Source organism: Dreissena polymorpha, chromosome 7, assembly GCF_020536995.1.
Source record: "Dreissena polymorpha isolate Duluth1 chromosome 7, UMN_Dpol_1.0, whole genome shotgun sequence".
NCBI classification, from domain to species: domain Eukaryota; kingdom Metazoa; phylum Mollusca; class Bivalvia; order Myida; family Dreissenidae; genus Dreissena; species Dreissena polymorpha.
The window spans coordinates 46237148-46257995 of NC_068361.1; the positions used below are offsets into that span (position 1 = coordinate 46237148).

The window sequence follows — 20848 nt, forward strand, 5'->3', positions numbered from 1 at the left end:
CTATCGGACGCAACGAATACAAAATGTCGATGTTATGTATCGACTCCTTAGCCGGACCAAAATGCTATCTAGAAGTAGCTCAATGTTGTTGTATTGTTATTTATCGAACCCGGCCATTGAAATGCTCGTCAAAAGTCGTACTTTTCCGGCAAGCATTATTAAGTTATTTTATTGGCTAGAATAATTGTCCGAGATTGTTCTATGGCAGATAACCTGTATTATCGCTTCATGTATATATTAACAACCACTTACAATTAATTGCTATTTTAAAATAGCATGCATGCTAGTACTTAGAGACTTTTTTCAAATATATTAATCAAATAAAAATGTATGCAAAATTAGTGTTTATCTGTAAGATAATGAAATATAAAGGAATGAGTTATTGCGAAGGAAAGGCGTAAACGTGGCGTCACCAGCTTGTTTCAAGAATTACAAATAACATTTTTGATAAATAGTTAGTTTGTTTATAAAGTATTTAAATAATGAGAAACAATAAATATTTTTTGTTAAGATATCTAGCGTATGTTACTATGTAGTACATATAGCTGGTAAACCAAGTTCGGACATGAGTAGATATTTCAAGAAATTAATTGTATATACTTTATACCATAACATACATTATTTAAATGTTAATTACATACCGGTACATGTTTTAAATGAAATACTAAATATATAATATGTGTTTGGAACATCGAAATCATATAAATCACCTAAAGTATACATTGAGAAGAAAGTCTTTATTGACCATTCAAAACTGGTCAAAGTCATAGCAGTTGCCTCCCTTAAAATAAGATTGTTAGCTTGTCAAAGCATGTGGACAAAATTTATAAAACTTTGGGAGGAGGTCTTTGAGTATTGTCCGTATTCTATTCAATGTGGTAAAAAAGCATAAATAACACATATCTCATAGATGTTTAATATGTTCATGCCTCTAATGAATGGAACCAGTCAAAAAAAATGTCCAGTTTCGTTTGGTGACATGGTTGCAGAAGGTTCAAATTTAGTGTTTACACAGGGTTTTTTATTCAAAGAAATCGCGACATTGCGGACAAACATCAATCGCATGTTTCTGACACATCTCTGTTGTGATTCATTTAAAACCGTGACAAATTTAGAAAACGTACGTTTGAACTTTGATTTATGTATAAGCTCACCTGTGCACGAAAAGCGTGTGGTAAGCTATTGTGGTAAAGAGTTCTCCGGCGTCGTGTCTCGTATGGTAGTAGTAAACAATTTGCTGCATACGACATCTCTTCATAAACTAACAAGTGAATTTTCACGCCACGACGGTTACTTATTTCCCGTATACGTGTGTACACAGTATGTATTGTAAGATAAAAAAAAGGCCCAGAGGATTGTTATTTGACAAGTAACTTCTTATGGTGGCCACCTGTCAACAAAAAATACCCCTGTGGTAATAATTTGCTCAACCTGTGGGTGAGTCGGAACAAAGGTGGTTAGCGTGTGGCTATGATATTCATTAGTAAAAAAATCATTTTGAATGAAAAATAATCGAATCATAACGTAAAATCCACTCGTCAAGAAAAAAAAATACTATCAAATAAATACATTTAATAGTGATTTTCAGAGACGTTGATTTTTCGTTATAATTTGATTATTTTTCATTCAAAATGATGTTTTTACTAATAAAAATCATAGCACATTGGGTCGGGAGCGCGATACTTGTTTATGTTATTTGTATATAGGATGCATGAAATGATACATATTTGATCTTTAGCATCCTTTAGTGGGAATCTTCGCATGTGCAACCACACGGGCCATATATTTGGTATGTGTTATGTTACATCATAAAGTTTTCCTATGCCGAAGTTATTCCTTCTTGATGATTTGGTGAATTGGCCATCTCCTGCTCAGGTAACTTCTTTTATTTTACTCATCATTGTGGCAACTTTTTTTAGCCCAGTTAAGATCAGTCCAATGTCACGATTTCAAGCAAATATGTAATAATGATTGCAGGTTACAAGTGGGATTAATTCAACCAACACAGAGAATACTTCTTGCACATTAAATTATTCTGATTGGTTAATATTTGTATATGAAACAATATAAGCTATTTAAATATTTTATTTGCTCAAGATAGATTTGATAATGTTCCAACTGTTATCACCGATTAAATAAAACAACAACAAAGGCACAATTTTGTGGGGAGGTGGAAAAAGCATCACAGACATACACACAATATTGTATAAATCTGTTTAGTTTATGATTATCCATTTTCAAATTGAAAAAAAAACAAACTGATCAATGACATTAAACGACAAAATAATTAGAAGGTTTCTATATGTTAGCTAAAATTAAGCGCTATATAAAATATTGAAGTCGGAGTAGCTCTACTAGATTGATGAATTCCTGAAGATGCATGATCGGTATGAAAATGTTTTCGATTTCTTTCCAAGAAATATTCGAACTCACGACTATTAAAAGAGACACATTTCGCCGAAAAGAGTCAAGATCTTTTTAGCTTTAATCAGCTTTAATCAGATATGTATATCACATCTGCAGTTCTTCTTAAGTTAGAATCACCGTGGACAACTGTTTCCACATTTTGGAAGGCACATTGTGTAAGTGTTGAAAGTTAAATTTGTGATAGTTATCACATTTCTCAGACATTCGCTTTTTGAGCTCATGTGAAGTATTCCTCTTTCACAGGGCAATAAATGGATGATTAAGGTTATACGCTCCGTTAATGCAAACACATGAAAGATATATACACATGATCAGCAATCAAATGCAATTTCAATGATAGTAACAGAAGCAATGAAACGCCACTACAATCGCTGAGATTCATTTGCAACCGGAATTTCTATTTCCTCGGTGTCAATTTGTTTTCCGCACTTCATTGAAAATCTTGGACAAAACGGAAGGTAACGGAAAAATTCGACTCTATCCAAATATTTTTGTATAAAAGGAATATCGTAAGTCCTCAACGCTGATTGGTCAGAACCCACATCGTCGCCATGTTGCCGCCATTTTGTGATACCTCTTTCCTCGTCTGTTCCTGATGTATAATAGTACATGTAATCAATACATGATGAGGTTCAAGTTTGACTTGAAGGTAGTCAAATGGTTCTTTAGCGCGTGACACCGTCCCATAAAGGTCAACATTTGTGCTACGTTATTTTGAAATCATTCAATTCATGATCAAGTAATTGTATAAACACAAGTTTGAAAATTAAAAGCCCATTAACACTAAAAGTCAACGAATATTTCGTACAAAAATTCGAAAAATAAAGTTAACACAATACAAAAATCAATGTCCCTTATAGAAATATCAACAATTTCAACGCTAGATGTGGTCTGGAAGCATTGATTTAAAAAGATACAAAACGCTCTTTTTTGTAGAACAATATATTCAACACATCTTCATGAGCCATATAAGTGTTCGTGTGTCGTATGATATCGTTGCGGGAAATTAAAATGGAATAAATTGTGCCACACACAACTAAAAACGAGCATTTTGTATCTCGTTAAATCAATTTTAGCAGACCACATCTAGCGTGAAATTTTGGCTCTTGCAATCGGAAACACTGATTTGTTATTGGTAAACTTTATTTTACGAAATAATTTCCGAAATAATCGTTGATTTGGAGTATTAATGTTATTTTGAGTCTTGTATTGCAACGACGCACATAAGAGTTTTATTGAAGGTGGCCACGTGTTTCTTGCGCGCGACAAAATGTCGCATATATTTGAAAAAGTGTGCTACGTTACGTTGAACTCTTTCAATATCAGACAAAGGCTTTGTCTGATATTGAGAGTTCAACGTAACGTAGATCACAAGGGTAACGAATGATAATCCCAATTTGCCAATAAAGTGCTGCACTCTGACCCTGTACTTCGATAATTGACCTAGTCACTTAAATGTACCACGTGGTTCATGCACACGCCATTTCGTAACATAATTATAGTCGAATGTTCGTAGCAAGTTAATCCGAAATCCTTTGGGAGTATTGGAATCCGAAAAGTTTCAAGACAGACTGACAGACGGACAGACTGCTATAATTACAAGACAGAGTGCTGTCAATACAGCCCCTGTATCTATTAGTGTTTCTACCAATGTTGGTGCACTTAACATATACACGTACTTAACAAGTAAACATGATCGTATATTGTAGTTTATAACAACCAAACAAACAAGCAATAATATAAGTACATAGGTTTACCTGGAATGGTGTTGTCGAGAATAAAACCCGTCATTCCGCCAACAAACATGCTGGTACCTAATAGTACGGAGATTATTTGATCCGCTACGTCACTACCTGAAAATAAATAATACCTTCTTTATGCGATTGGTATGTGAGTTATTTGTATACATCTTACAAATTGGTTCGATATATTTCAATATAAATACGTATGTTACATATTTTGATGTGTTGTGGTAATACGTTTTGATGAATATAACTCAAAAGATCCCGTATGTACAAGAGTAAATCAACGAACATGATAAAGAGTTATTTAAAACAAAAGTAACCTTAGAAAAAACATCATATGCATAAAATATACTTCGAATACTTGGCGTGGTCTTCCTTATTAATTGCAGCAATATCGTCATTACATAGAAATACCTTAACCTCCCGATGCTTGAACTTGTACCTGTGTTTATGGCTTTGTTTCCGGCGATCCACTTGGGGAAGCTGAGCCCGAAGAACATGGAGACGCCGAGGATGAATATGTTCCTCGAGGAGTTGAGGTCCACGTACTGGAGATTGGAGATGCCCACTGCCGTGATCATGCCTGCAATGGAGGGAATGAATGGGAATATATTGAGGCATCGCTGTGGAAAAACGGGGCTTAATGCATGTGCGCAAAATGTCGTAACAGATTTGCCTGTGCAGTCTTTGTTTCCAGTTTAGGCGGAAAGTGTCGTCCCTTATCAACCTGTGAGGACCGCGAATGCTAATCTGAGGCGACACTTAACGCATATGCATAAATCACATTGTTCTTGAAGCGAGGACCATTTGTTTGTTTTCGGTATGATGAATCGTTATTATTTGACCGGAGAGGGAGAAAAAGAATACTAGGTTAGCGTTGAATAGAGAAAAGTTTATGTTGCGAGGCTCGGAACGCCGGGAGCGCGAGCCTAGGCGAACTTCTCTCTATTCAACGCTAATCCTAGTATTGTTTTTATCCTATCGCATTTTTACTAAGATAGAAAAAAACAAACAAAGGTGGCATGTTTGGAAACTTCAAAATCAATGAAACACAGCGAACGAGTGTTTGTTTATTAATGACGTAATTTGTCCGTGCACGCGACAGGTTTTTTCAACAAGGTGGGATAGAGGTTAGTCTATTCCATGGGGTGTTATACCGTCAATGTTGCGGTGAAGATGGGATAAAACAATATTATCATTAAAGTTGGAGATATAAAATATTGTCAAGCTCGGTTCTCCAAAGCTGCTAGTGTGATTCGAATTTAAAACCAACTCGACCTGTACAATCAATGAGAACGTTTATTTAAAATTATGTTGCAAATCAATACAAGCATACAGTTCAAGCCATTGCCACGTCGATTTCGACACATCTTGTTTATGTTTTGAATTTCAGTTGTCCTTTTAAAGGGCGTTAACAATCCTAGAGGTATCTTTGTATGTAGAAAAGCGTTAACAGTATATTGATAGACAGGTTATAACATCGGGCATCAGATCCTACGGACAATTGTTCCCACGCTGGTTTCGACATACGGCATCGGCTCTTACGTTTTTCACCACCGTAACATTTGGTCCTATTATGGTTTGACAGCCCGGCCCAGACCACGGCAAAGTGAAATTAAAATTATCATTTTGGTTGTATGCATTTCCACAAAATTACGCTGAAATCAATATAAAATTATCGTGATTAAATTGATACAATTTTTACCACAATGAACTTAATAACCCACGTGATTTAATTACTACGCATTAGAACCATAAACCTCCGCGCCATAAGATATGCCTGGTTACAAGCTCGTATTCCTACAGCCTGTACTCACCAAATGATTGGACGTTAAAAATAGTATCGTAATAATATGAGCCTCGTTCTGGGACAACGGGACTACATTCGTGGGTGTAAAGAGTCGTCCTCGTAGATAAGCCTCTGCAGTTCGCCATTGTTTGCCTGAACTGGATTTTTTTTAGAAGAATCTTCCTTTAGACGAAAAATTCTACAGAAGTGGAAAGTGACGTCATAGATTTCCATGTGGGGAGTACACAGGCCTATCTGGGACAACACTTTACGCACAAGCCCATCTTGTAAAGACTTAGACCCATGTAAATAAGTTAAAATTGTTCAATGTTGGACTGTAAACATATTTCAAAGTATTTAATTCGTGAATAATGTGCTCTCAGTGGTATCTGATGCGAGGAGTTACCAATCACATAATTCCATGTATACAATATGAATTGAAAAAGGATTTTTGACAAAGCTTACCAAACATGACCATGAACATTCCGCCAACGACGGGATCAGGAATGGTGACGAAGAGCGCCCCGAACTTGCCCAGACATCCGAGGACGATCATGATTGCCCCACCCACCTGAACCACACGGCGGCTTCCCACCTGGGGTAGGGAGACGAGAAAACATGGGAACAGATACATGATTGCCCCACCCACCTGAACCACACGGTGGCTTCCCACCTGGAGTAGGGAGACGAGAAAACATGGGAACAGATACATGATTGCCCCACCCACCTGAACCACACGGCGGCTTCCCACCTGGGGTAGGAAGACGAGAAAACATGGGAACAGATACAAGGTGCAACAGCTAGTATGTAAACTGCCCACCTCTTGACGGAATAAGAGAGATGTACAGAAGTATATCGGGGAAAAGGAAGGTGTAGTTATAACAATATCAGCAGAAGCAATTACTTCTGAGGATGTGTAAAGATCATAGTGACTATGTCGATTTTGCACTGCAAAATAAACAAGAAATAATATATTATCATATAAAAACAACTAAAGAGATCTGTAATAGGATCTACTGATATAATATTAAAATCACAGCGGGCATTCTAACTTTGGTGATCCTTATGGCGCCCACGTTCTCGCTGGATGAAGCAGTATCATTACCCACTCACCTTGGAGATCCCAGTGGCGACCACGTTCTCGCTGGATGAAGTATTACCGTTACCCACTCACCTTGGAGATCCCAGTGGCGCCCACGTTCTCGTTGTATGAAGTATTACCGTTACCCACTCACCTTGGAGATCCTAGCGGCGCCCACGTTCTCGCTGAATGAAGTAGTACCGTTACCCACTCACCTTGGAGATCCCAGTGGCGCCCACGTTCTCGCTGTATGAAGTATTACCGTTACCCACTCACCTTGGAGATCCCAGTGGCGCCCACGTTCTCGCTGTATGAAGTAGTACCGTTACCCACTCACCTTGGAGATCCCAGTGGCGCCCACGTTCTCGCTGTATGAAGTACTACCGTTACCCACTCACCTTGGAGATCCCAGTGGCGCCCACGTTCTCACTGTATGAGGTAGTACCGTAACCCACTCACCTTGGTTAACCCAATGTCGCCCACGTCCTCGCTGTATGAGGTGGTACCGTTACCCACTCACTTTGGTGATCTCAATGGCGCCCACGTCCTCGCTGTATGAGGTGGTACCGTTACCCACTCACTTTGGTGATCTCAATGGCGCCCACGTTCTCACTGTATGAGGTAGTACTGTTACCCACTCACCTTGGTTATCCCAATGACTCCCACGTCCTCGCTGTATGTCGTAGTAACGTTACACACTTACCTTGGTGATCTCAATAGCGCCCAAGTTATCGCTGTATGGCGTAGTACCGTTACCCACTCACCTTGGTGATCCCTATGGCGCCAACGTTCTCGCTGTATGAGGTAGTGCCGTTACCGGAGCCCATGGCGCCTGCCAACACGCAACAAATACCCTCCACTCCAATACCTTAAAAGAAAATAAAGCAATGACATTATCTGTACTTTATTAACCGTAAATACCTCCCTATATGTAAACGCTTTCTCAGGACCACTTAGGGTTTTCATAAATATTAAATTTTTATCAAGGATTTCTTAAAGAATAAAGTTATTAACAAATAAATAGCATTTTGATGTCTTGATTTTGTTTAAAGAATTTTAATGAAATAACACTAAAATGAAAAAGAAGAACTTAACACGATCCAAAATATTTTGCTTGCAGTACAAATCATTAAACAGTAAAGCACTCCTTCACACGAGCTAATATCTCGTTCGAACGCCACATTTAAGGGGCCTTTTCACATATTTTTGGCATGTATTGAAGCTTGTCATTAAATGCTTTTTATTGATGAATTTCAACATTTGACCTAAAAATCTAATGCAAAAAAACAACAAGAATACAATAAAAATAAATAAAAAAGTAACCCTCAACTGGGCTCGAACCACTAACCCCTGGAGTCATGGTGTAAAAAGTATCCACTTTGTCCACTCGACCATCCGTGCTCATGCTAATAGGGGGTGTATTTATTATTTATATAAGCAATCCTTGTAATTTCCAAAAAATATAACGACAGCAACAGAACTTTGCAAATTATTCAATCGTTTCGCGTTGCAACGCTTTATACTTTTCAGGTTCTCAAATCGTCAAAAGATGCATATAATGGATATTTTAGAGCATAGTAAATGTTCAGTATTACTGTTTCCTCACAAATATCATACCTAAAACGAAAATTTGCGAATCTGAAACAACTTTTTTTACTTTTGCCAATTTACCAAAACGTGAAAAGGCCCCTTTAAGTAATAGGAACGAGTCATAAGTCGTGGTTACGACATAAATAGCAAATGTTCATCTGTGCGTCCGTGATATTTATGTATCAATATAAATGTGAATTGTACGAAAATCAAATAATGCCATGAGATTTTTAAATAAATAATATTTCTAATAAGCACGGTTCGTGTGTTTTCCCGACATAAACGAAGTCAATGATCGTTCATTCATTAAATAAACTCATGACTATTCTAAAACGATACAAGCTGCGTGTAGACAGTTAATTATATTCTAATGCGCAGCAATGTAAAATTTACGTCATATTTTTGTGTGCAATTCTTGAAATATATAACGATTAGAATTTTACAAGATTGTATGTAAACTATTAGATTTCTGTACCCAACAAGTAACAGTACATAAAATACTCAGTTTATTAAATGCTAGTACAAGTATATAAAATTCATATTACTATATGCAATGCTTGTATGTATGTATGATTTATTCTACGTAGAAATAAAATTGTGCAAGCAAACGGTGTGACGTTATGATTGTTTATCGGCTTATCAGAAGAGGTCATTGACCTACTCGACTTTTAGCGGTCTCGTACTTGAAAGGTTTGCTTATACACATTTTCCCATGACTTTCAAGCGATAGAAAATGTTGATGAACAGGGCGGTAAAAAGAAAGATGAAAGTGTATTTCATAGTTACAATGTTGGTCGACAGCTTTATGGGTTTATGATATGAACGTACACGTATAGGTAGATATCTAAATTTGAATAGAACTGCCTAGTTAAGGTTTTCCGTGCATTACCTTTGAAGTACGAGCCCTGTGCCCAACATTAAGCTCCTTACAAACAAGTGTATACAGTTGTGAAAACAGCCTTAATCAAAATATGTTTTTACCATAAACCAACGTTATGCAATATTAACGTTTGCGCCAACATTTGCTATATGTGGCGACTTAAACATCATTTTCATAAATCATTAAATTTTTAAACACGCACATCATGCGCCAAACGTGCATTACCGCGATTGACCGCGTGCACGGGAGGGGGCGGAGCTCCGGAAAGTCTCGCGCATGCGTAGTAATCGCCAATGGACTCGATCATTGAGGACAGGACACCTGCCAACATCCCAAACACAGCCGCCGTGCTGACAGTCGGGGTGCCCCACTGACCTGAAATGAAACACGTATAAGTTATTTTCATTTGTGACCACAATCGCTATTGCCCAGATGGGACCCGCCTTTCTCGTATGTTTTAAAGATATGTGTTGGTATAAGGATTCGATATCAGTTATTTTTTTGCTGTATATTTAACAGACCGTACCTTTTGGATTGGAAAAAAAGCTCGATTAAAACACATATTGGGATAAATGAAACATTATTATTATGATTATTAATAACACTATTCAAATTGATAATAAATTAATAAGAGCATGTTGAACTGCATTTTAAAATGTATTTTATGAAGTGCTACGGACATGTATCGCTGTATAATACAATATCAATAAACCAATTATAGAGTTTAATGACTTTATGAGAAATGTTTGGCCATCATATTGCAAATATAACCCAAAAATTGGTTAATTCAATCCGTGCTTGATGATTACCTACTATGTACCTCAGTAAGACAAATAGTAACTTTAATTGTCGTTTAATACTAGCTCGATAAAGCAGTGTTTCACTTATTCAGTGATTTGTATGTTGTGAAACAAAAGGATAATGTCCACCAAAAATTGACTAAAAACCATAACGTCCTCATTCTGGGACAAATAGGCTTTATGCAACTGCGTAAAGCCTCGTCCATGATTAGTCTAATTAGTCTAGTCAGGGACGACATTTTCCACTTTATTGTATTTTTCGTTAAGGAAGTTATTTCTTGACGAAATTCAAGTTAAGGCAGAAAATGTCGTCCCTGATTAGCATGTGCGGACTGCACATGCTATTCTGGTATGACACTTTAAGCACATACATTCAACCCCCTTTATCACAGAGCCCATAATTCACTTATTCCTTTGCGCCACCTACCAGGATACGGAAACCGGAACCAATCCGACTCATAAAGGACTGCGGTCTTGATGTCGGTGCGCGCCTTGTAGCCCCACTGGCCGTCAACTTTCGGGAACGCACCGGAAGCGGTCAGGATGACGCATACGATCCAGGATACGATCATAGCGAGCAGCACCTACACTCACGTGACATTGAAGGGTATCATAGCGAGCAGCAACTACAATCACGTGACATTGCAGGGTATCATAGCGAGCAACAACTACAATCACGTGACATTGAAGGGTATCATAGCGAGCAGCAACTACAATCACGTGCCATTGAAGGGTATCATAGCGAGCAACAACTACAATCACGTGACATTGAAGGGTATCATAGCGAGCAGCAACTACAATCACGTGCCATTGAAGGGTATCATAGCGAGCAACAACTACAATCACGTGACATTGAAGGGTATCATAGCGAGCAGCAACTACAATCACGTGACATTGAAGGATATCATAGCGAGCAGCAACTACAATCACGTGACATTGCAGGGTATCGTTTTCAGCCGAAAAAATCCGTTTCCAACGCAGCATTTTCAAATCGCTCAGTGTGCCTTCAATATTTGTATCTGTATGTCCCGTAATTGGTTATTTAACCTACATTTTTGTCTAAAGGCTACATTCCTGATCTGTCCTTTATCTGTTAATACCGAGTATTAACGTAAAATCAGTGGATAAAATATATTTAAACTAAATGCATTAAGTGTCTTGAAACAGACAGCTCCATTGATACACTACAAGGCTCTTATTAATAAGTTTCTAATACTAGTATACAAGGTATTATAGTAGAAGAGAAGTCACGTAAAAAAGTATAGAGCAGTGATTTTTAGCTTTTTTAAGCATCAACATTAATTTAGACATGAACCTGCTAAAGGATGATAATGGTATTTATACTGTGAATGGAAGACTTGCGACTGGGAGGTCACGGGTTCGATCCCAACCGTGGTAGCATTCTATAGATCTCCCACAAAGACACCCAGTACTGGTTCGAGGCCAAAAGAAACGGACTCGAGAGCGATTCAATTTGCCCGAGGCTTGCGATGCAATCGAGCTAAAATATATAGGTTAAAACTTATGTAATCCTACCGGATGGTTGAATATGTGCATGCGCATGGTGGTACACTTACCTGAAAACAGAATAAATGAAAATGGGCGTGGTGGTAAAACTATCTGAACCGGATTTATATGGACCTGCCAGCATGAGGCTGAATATAGCCATGCGCGTGATGCTTAAACTATCGGAAAGCGGCTGCATACGGGCATGGAGGGTTAGTATATCAATTAGAAACAGAATGAAAACGGGCGTGGTTATATTGATATACCTTGCAGAAAGAGAATGAATATGGGCATGCATGTGGTGGTAAACCTACAAGAAACAGGCCGAGTATATGCATGCGCAATTCACCTACAGTTAACAGACTGAATATGAAGATGCGCGAGGTGGTACTCCTACCGGAAACAGACTGAATATAGACATGCGCGTCGTAAAGTACGAACCGGATAAAGGCTCAACGTTTCGAACTTACCAAAACAGACTGATAATAGACATGCGTGTGGTGATATGCCTGCCCGAAATAGAGTGAATATAATTAAAAGAGGCCTTTTCACAGATTTTGGCATATTTTGAAGTTTGTCATTTAATGCTTTATATTGATAAATGCAAACATTGAATCTTAAAAGCTCCATTAAAAAATCAAGAATAAAATTTAAAAAAGGAAAAAAAAGTAGCCGGTACCAGGGCTCGAACCAGTGATCCTCGGAGTCCTGGAATTAGTCTGAAGTAAAAACGCATTAGCCCTCTCGGCTATTCCGCCGGATTTACACAGTTTTGTTTTTTTTAAATCAGAGTTTATTTACAGGTCCTACCGGCCTCTTCACGAGGTCTTTGAGGTCCGACCTGTCACAGTACTTTACACAGTTAAAGTATTTTATACCTTATATAAGTAATGTTCGTAGTTTCGTAAATTTAAACGACAACAACAGAACTCTCCAAATTATTCAATCGTTTCGCGTTGCAACGCTTTATAATTTTTGTGTTTTCAAATCGTCAAAAGATACATATAATGGCTATATTGGACTATGGTAAATGTTCAGTAATACTGTTTCCTTACAAATATCATAACTAAAACGAAAATCTGCGAATCTGAAACAACTTTTTTCAATTTTGTCAATTTACCAAACCGTGAAAAGATCTCTTTAAAGCATTTGTGCGGTGGTTTACCTACCGGAAATAGGCTAAATATGGGCATGCGCGTAGTGGTACAGCCTTTGCCCCTCTCCGCAACGAGGCAGGGAATCTTGATGTTGCGCAGATACTGGGAGAACAGCGCTATCAGAAACATCGTCCTACAAGTTGTAACCAATAACTTATCACGGGATGACATTCAGAAACATCGTCCTACAAGTTGTAACCAATAACTTATCACGGGATTACAATCAGAAACATCGTCCTACAAGTTGTAACCAATAACTTACCACGGGATTACATGTACTCATCAATGTCAAAATGAGCCTCGCTCAGGAGAATGAGCCTCGCTCAGGAGAATGAGCCTCGCTCAGGAGAATGAGCCTCGCTCAGAAGAATGAGCCTCGCTCAGGAGAATGAGCCTCGCTCAGGAAAATGAGCCTCGCTCAGGGAAAACGTGGCGTTATGCATGTCATTAAGGCGATGTACCACTGTATGAGCCTCGCTCAGGGAAAACGTGGCGTTATGCATGTCATTAAGATGATGTACCACTGTATGAGCCTCGCTCAGGGAAAACGTGGCGTTATGCATGTCATTAAGGCGATGTACCACTGTATGAGCCTCGCTCAGGGAAAACGTGGCGTTATGCATGTCATTAAGGCGATGTACCACTGTATGAGCCTCGCTCAGGGAAAACGTGGCGTTATGCATGTCATTAAGGCGATGTACCACTGTATGAGCCTCGCTCAGGGAAAACGTGGCGTTATGCATGTCATTAAGGCGATGTACCACTGTATGAGCCTCGCTCAGGGAAAACGTGGCGTTATGCATGTCATTAAGGCGATGTACCACTGTATGAGCCTCGCTCAGGGAAAACGTGGCGTTATGCATTTCATTAAGGCGATGTACCACTGTATGAGCCTCGCTCAGGGAAAACGTGGCGTTATGCATGTCATTAAGGCGATGTACCACTGTATGAGCCTAGGGAAAACGTGGCGTTATGCATGTCATTAAGGCGATGTACCACTGTATGAGCCTCGCTCAGGGAAAACGTGGCGTTATGCGTGTCATTAAGGCGATGTACCACTGTATGAGCCTCGCTCAGGGAAAACGTGGCGTTATGCATGTCATTAAGGCGATGTACCACTGTATGAGCCTCGCTCAGGGAAAACGTGGCGTTATGCATGTCATGAAAGCGATGTACCACTGTATGAGCCTCGCTCAGGGAAAACGTGGCGTTATGCATGGCATTAAGGCGATGTACCACTGTATGAGCCTCGCTCAGGGAAAACGTGGCGTTATGCTCGCATTAAGGCGATGTACCACTGTATGAGCCTCGCTCAGGGAAAACGTGGCGTTATGCATGTCATGAAGTCGTTGAACCACTTTAGCGATACATAATAAAATGCCTTCTTTGAATTAATCAAGGAAATTTTACTCGATTCACAATTATTATTTGTTCCGCCCATGTATAAACACATACAAAAATACTTGACGTCACTTTTGACTTCCTCTCATATTACTTACAAAACAGAGCGATGTACAAACTGTGTAAATGAAATGTTCGCTTCATCATTAGAGTTCATTGGAATTATTCTGGATTATGAAACGCAGATCGACATGTATTGCAACAACACAACTAAAAAATATCTTAATATCAGATGCTGAAAACCGTGATTTCGCTGATGCCGAAATTATATCATTTTTAAAAAGGCGATACATCAATGCTAGGGGCTGTGTTCAACTCCTTCTGACTAGACCTACAAAATTTAATGAACAATTGTCTATAAAATTATATAGCACTCGATCAATCCGAGAACACACACCGCATTTCTTTTTTTCAAAATACAAAAAAAAACATATGAAGTGATTGTTAACGTCACTGTTGATGTCATCATGCGACAACTTACATGAAGGCGATGTACCACTGCGCAGAGGCTTTGTCTGCCGCTTCCTTGAAGAGACCGAAGCCAATGAGCGCGATGGTCGGAGTAATGGCAAGTGGACCGATAAAGCGCAGTAGGAACCCTATGAGGCCCGAGAACCCGATCAAAACTTCAAACAGCGAGGAAACCATGATGGCACCCTGAATCTGGAAGAAATAATGGGCGAGGAGTTGAAGGGATATTTAAATGGCATATACATGATGTTTTGTTTCCAAATATATTGTAAATTTATGGTTAATGTGGTATTTGACTGCTTAAAATGTGACTAATATACAGATATATAGTTGTAATCCGGATTTTCACAGCTTTCGAAAAATCTTAATAATATCATCCTCGTGTCACATCAACGCCGGTGTATTATTTCTTATTATTAGGAGATAAATTCTCTATCTAATTCACGTCTATTGCAACTGAAAACCAATTATAAGCGCACATTCATCAAAACTGGAATCAATGTCAAAACGTGACGTGTTAATCGAATACTACACACTTAATGTTATTGTTCTAGTGTCGTTAGTTTAGGAAATCAATATAAACGATTCGTTGATTTATTTTAAAGTAACTGGTATAAAAAAATTTGGACCAATGATAAAAGATATTAAAATATTTTAGAAATGAATCTACAGAAAATTAAAAAACAACTAGTTGAAAGAAAGAATATGTTTTATCCACATGACAAAAAAACACACAGCCTCGACCTCTGGAGACTGATCTTTGACAAAATTGAAGATATGCACTGAGATATGTTCTATTGTATCCGCACAGCACACATCTAACTGCTTTAGTACTTAATGCAGCAAACAATGTTACTCCATAAACACTATCAGGAGAGCGATCCTCGTTCTTATCCGCTACTTTTGCAACAGAAAATCAAATACAAACATACTGGAATCAACGCTTGGAACGGGCAATGCAAAGTTTAACCCATTTATGCCTAGCGTCTAGAAAAAATGCCTTGGCAAACAGCGTAGACCCAGATGAGACGCCGCATCATGCGGCGTCTCATCAGGGTCTGCGCTGTTTGCTTAAAGGAATTTCTGTAAGAACTATTCTTAATATAGAAATAAATATACTAGACATCCTTAATTTTGGAAATAAATTGATCCAATTTAGAAGGATGGGAGAGTCCACTAGGCATAAATGGGTTAAACATGTGTGTGACCTATCCTATTTTTCCACTTACCACATAACTAACCACAAACCAAAACTATATGTGCAGTTACAGTCAGAAAATGAAATCAAGAATGTCTAAGCCTGACGCGTGGACCGAATAATACACACATGTTGTTAGGGCACCGATGTCGTACGTGTCTTATATGTTATGAAACGATTAGGACACAAGTTTAAAAATATATTAGTATACAAATGTTAAATGTATCAACATAACATTTTCAATACAAAAATTAGTGTAAACAAGATTTTAAACAGGTTTCAATCGCATAAAAAATAACTTAACATTTTGCGTACTGTGATGACTCACGCTGGTTACGCGGATACTTTGAAAACGAATGGCACTTCGATTACAGAGAACAACAAAAGCCACGTGCGAGAGCCGACTTCTTCTGCTTTTTAACATTTATGTTCTGTTCATTGAGTTTTCAGACACGGAACATTGTTTGACCGATCAATGGTATAGTACTTCGTATTGTGAAGAAAACAGTTCGCGGAAAAGCGGTTTATTATATGAGAACAACGATAAATTCCATCGAAAATTATAATTAACTTGACAATCAGTCCATATATTAACAAAATAAAAATGCTAAGGAATACATCAAGAACGTGTTTACTATTCGAATTCAAAGATCAACATTCTCTTCCGCGACACGTATAATTCAAAAATTGTTTATCGATTTTTTCTATAAACGCTCAGTTAAAAACTATTCCATTTAACACGATATTTACATTAGGTTTCTATTTGTGAATGAATATAGTTGAAGAACTGATGTGTAGAATACAGATACTACTGCACAAACCACTGACTCATCAGCTGGGAACTGCCCATCAATACGTGCAGCAGATCCGCAGTGTTGGCCCAACACTACGGGTCAGTGGTTTAGCGTCCAGCTCTTTTCCTCTCTCATCATATTCTCCTTACTGATTGCGCTGGGAATCCTCTGCACCCTAGTTCCACGTGGAACAGCCAGGCACTCCAACCACAACTTCTACACGGTTCTTGTAGCTCAGTGTACTTTCCCATTTTCCGCTCATAGGCCTCATCACACCTAGTCTCCCAAGATAAAGTAAGTTCTATCATCACCAGTTTCTTGTCCTCTGGAAACCATATAACTATGTCTGGTCTCTGTGTTGTGGGGACTATGTCTGGAAATACAAGCTGTTTTCCTAGGTCGACCTTCATCTCCCAACTCTCTGATTCATCAAGGATAGATGTTGCTGCGGTTCTTGCCTTCTTGGCAGTTTGTCATTCCTTGACGAATTTGATTGTTGGTAATTCGTTCTTGTTGGTTGGTCTTGTTTTTCTTCTTTCCCGCTCTAGTATGTCTTCTACCTCCTTGAGGACCGTGTCGTGCCTCCACCTGTAGCGGCCTTGTGTTAGCGCTGTCTGGCAAGATGAGAGAGTGTGCTGCATGGTTCCTGGTTTGTCGCACAGCTGACACTTTGAGTCTTCCACTAACCCCCATCTGTGTAGATTGACTGGAGATTGCAGCAGATCATATACGGATATCAGTAGGAATTTGACATCTGGCCTAAATTATACAACTCTTCCTCGGCGCGGATGCGGCAGTTATCAGGTTTATCGTACCTAAGAAAACTGGCTTGAAAAACGTGGTATTACCTTAGTTGTTCGCAAGCGAACAACTTAAAACGATTAACCGAACATTTGAATTATTGTTCTCATCTCTTTGGAATATGAGCACTAGTATGTGTTTCATGGTATAATTTATTACGACAATACAATACATCTTGGGGATTACAATGTGACCATTTTAGCTTGAAGTTTCAATTTTATTTTGCTTATATCGATTGTAACGTTGAAGCTTATATATATTTCTCTCGACGTCTGCTTCTTGGTACTACACCGGTACTCTCGCCGGTCTACAACATATTACAGTTCCAAGTATGTTAAAAGTCTCCGTTATCCGATGTGTCCTTTATCGGGAATCAAAGTGCATCATGCATACCATCTAATAAAACATCCCCTGTCTTTGTTCATATTTCATTGAATACTATCAAACGTTGAGTATTTTAAACAAAGTAATTAAATCTACATGCTGGAATAACAACCACTTTGGTAAAAATAATAACTATATACATATACGCATTTCGAGTATAAACTCAGATATCAGAGCGCACAATCTGTTAAGAGTCTGTGTTATCCGATGTGCCCTTTGTCGGAAATCAAAGTGTCTACAATATCATGCATAACACCTATTTAAACATGCTCGATTTTCGTGCATATTTCATTTAGCTCTATCAAAATTTTAACACTTGAAGTACAGTTATCACTCTACATGCTGGAATAGCAAACACTGTATTGCAATATTTCTAAGCATGTTTATTTTGTTGAAATGTTTACTGATCATCCAGTTAATGTTGTTTTCCGATGGAATTTTCTCATTGTTGGCAAATATATACCATTCTGCCTTGAAATTATTTTTTCACATTACAAAAGGATATATTTATCAACTACACCATGTACCGTGTCTTAAAAACTAATATTACGGACATGCATTAAAAAGAAACTTAGGAACTTATATACGTGACTTTTGTTTTTCTTTGTTATCGAAGTATCCGAATTAACAGCGTGTGACTGAAATAGGAAAATATTAGTATTAATGTCGCTTTGATGTTTCCTGACTTTGTGCTACAAAACCATTCTCATTCTAGTTAGTCCTGTCAAACCTGTTCGGTGAAGTTGTCTGTACCTAGTGTGTTATATGCATTTATCTAAGTTTCATTAAAATAATTATAGTATATATACATGTGCTATTGAAAGAATTATACCCGTTACATTTGTCACCTCGGCTTGTACCCGCAAACGATTAATAGGTTTTCCCAACACCTAGCATAATCGGGATTACGTAAATTAGACGCCAATGTCCACATACCTCCCGAATTCTGGACTGCCACATCTCCCGGTGTGCGTCACTTCCGGGTGCCGGAAGAGTGCTGTTCACCAACTGGGGATCCGCTACAAGTAATCATTACTGTCCTTTAACCCATTTATGCCTCGGGGACTCTCCCATCCTTCTAAATTGGATCAATTTATTATAGTACAGTCCCTGGGCACCTCCAGTGTGCAAAAAAGAGTGAAAGCTGATTTATATATCATTTTTTAGGTAAATGTCTGAAGTGTCAGAAAATTTTGGGTGGACATACCGCGTGATGGTAGGTTTTTTGTAATCCAAGATGGCGTCCAAGATGGCCGCCAAAAATGATAAAAAAACAGTTATCTGTTTTTCAGTCTGACCTTTCTGAATTTGAATAAGATTTTTATTTTTTCTTGAATTAACATTGGAAAACATGTTTTTGTCGCAAAATATGTCACTTTTGGCCATATCTTTCGACAAATATTTAAAACAAATGACAAAAAGTATCAAAGAAATGCGAAAAAAGGCATAAAAATTGAAAGTGAGTGCAAACTTTCAATTCTGTTGCTTGTAATTTTATAAATTATTTCAATTTTATAGCTGTGTAGTGTACGGGCATCAATACTCTTTACATTGATGCTTTTTTCATCTAAAACGGGCACGGCATTGTTGACTTATTTCAAATTAAAAGTGGGTGGTGTAAATCAGAATTCAACACAAAATTACATAACTGCCCTATTAGAAATACTTAAAAGTGACTTTGCGTTGTATTTAATAAAAACATCTGTACTATGCGATAAATTCATTGGTTTTGGTACAATAAATATACCTGAAAAGTAAATGAACAACCCATTCTTTGTTGGGTTTTTTCGAATAAAGGTTTGTTACCATGGTAACGTTTTACATTATTATTGTTGCATGTAAGGAATACAACTAAAAATCATCTTACCTTTATAACATGGCTATTTGCATTATTAATTCATGCGTAAGTCAGCCTGCTTCTTTTTATTACAAGGTATGCAACAGCTAGTTTTGCTTAAACTGAACATGGTTATGTAAACTAATAAAGTACAAGAATCCGGTGCATTTGATACAATATGCAGCTTTATACAGTTTAATAAGGTGCATTTTAAATATATCTATTCAATGACTCTTGACAAATATATATACGGACATGCATAGTGGTTTTTATTACCTTTGTCGGTTATGTGAAGGCACCCATAACCTTTCTTTTTTCAGAAACCTAAATGAACAAAATGAGTGGAAATCCGAGAAAACGAACAAGAAATGTCTCAGATGATGTTGATGTCACAAGATGCATTATCTGCCAAAATGAAACAAAATATCCAACAACTGGCACTGAAAGAGGCAGGATAGCCATTCAAGAAGCTGCTGAGATACGAAAGGATATAGTTCATGATAGACTGCTCAGATAAGACAATAACAATTTTGTTTATCATGTCACAAATTATTGTTATAAGTCATATACACATAAAAAATCATTGCTTAATTTATCAAACGATAGCACGTCTACTAAAACTGACGATAATAATAAAAATACTTCAACTCGAATACATCGTTCTGATGGCGAACCAAGAAGCAAGTCACTTATAAAGGAAAGTCATTATAAGACTGTATGTATTGTATGTTGCCAAATAAGATATAAAGGTAAGCATGACAAATCAAGGATTTCAGACAGTTCCATGGCCAGAAATTTTCTAAAGGCTACCGTTTCCATGCAAGATGATGTGTTTTTACGCACATGTGATTTACAAGATGAACATTCAGTGTTTGGCGCAAACTTGTATTACCATAAGCTTTGCATGCTAAATTACTTTAGACGTTACGATGATACGAGGACTACATTGGAGTAAGGTGATAACCGGAATTCACTTAGACAGAGGTT

The 20848-nt window shown here is 37.9% G+C and overlaps 1 protein-coding gene across 9 annotated transcripts in view; it reads right to left on the bottom strand.

Annotated features, from left to right (window-relative positions):
* Positions 1-2539: 2539 nt before the first annotated feature.
* Positions 2540-20848, bottom strand: part of LOC127838767 (solute carrier family 23 member 1-like) — a 48409-nt gene continuing 30100 nt past the window's right edge. For 8 of the 9 annotated variants that reach the window (XM_052366750.1, XM_052366751.1, XM_052366757.1 and 5 more), the window contains 10 exons: positions 18961-19043; positions 14858-15039; positions 12988-13108; positions 10740-10896; positions 9738-9887; positions 7807-7910; positions 6427-6556; positions 4615-4755; positions 4185-4280; positions 2542-3019 (listed from right to left, as the gene is read on the bottom strand). In XM_052366750.1, the coding sequence (XP_052222710.1) occupies positions 2790-3019; positions 4185-4280; positions 4615-4755; positions 6427-6556; positions 7807-7910; positions 9738-9887; positions 10740-10896; positions 12988-13108; positions 14858-15039; positions 18961-19043 (1394 nt within the window). In that variant the 3' untranslated portion in view covers positions 2542-2789. Of the gene's footprint in view, positions 3020-4184; positions 4281-4614; positions 4756-6426; positions 6557-7806; positions 7911-9737; positions 9888-10739; positions 10897-12987; positions 13109-14857; positions 15040-18960; positions 19044-20848 lie in introns of all 9 variants that reach the window. The other variant, XM_052366759.1, reaches the window with a different exon arrangement.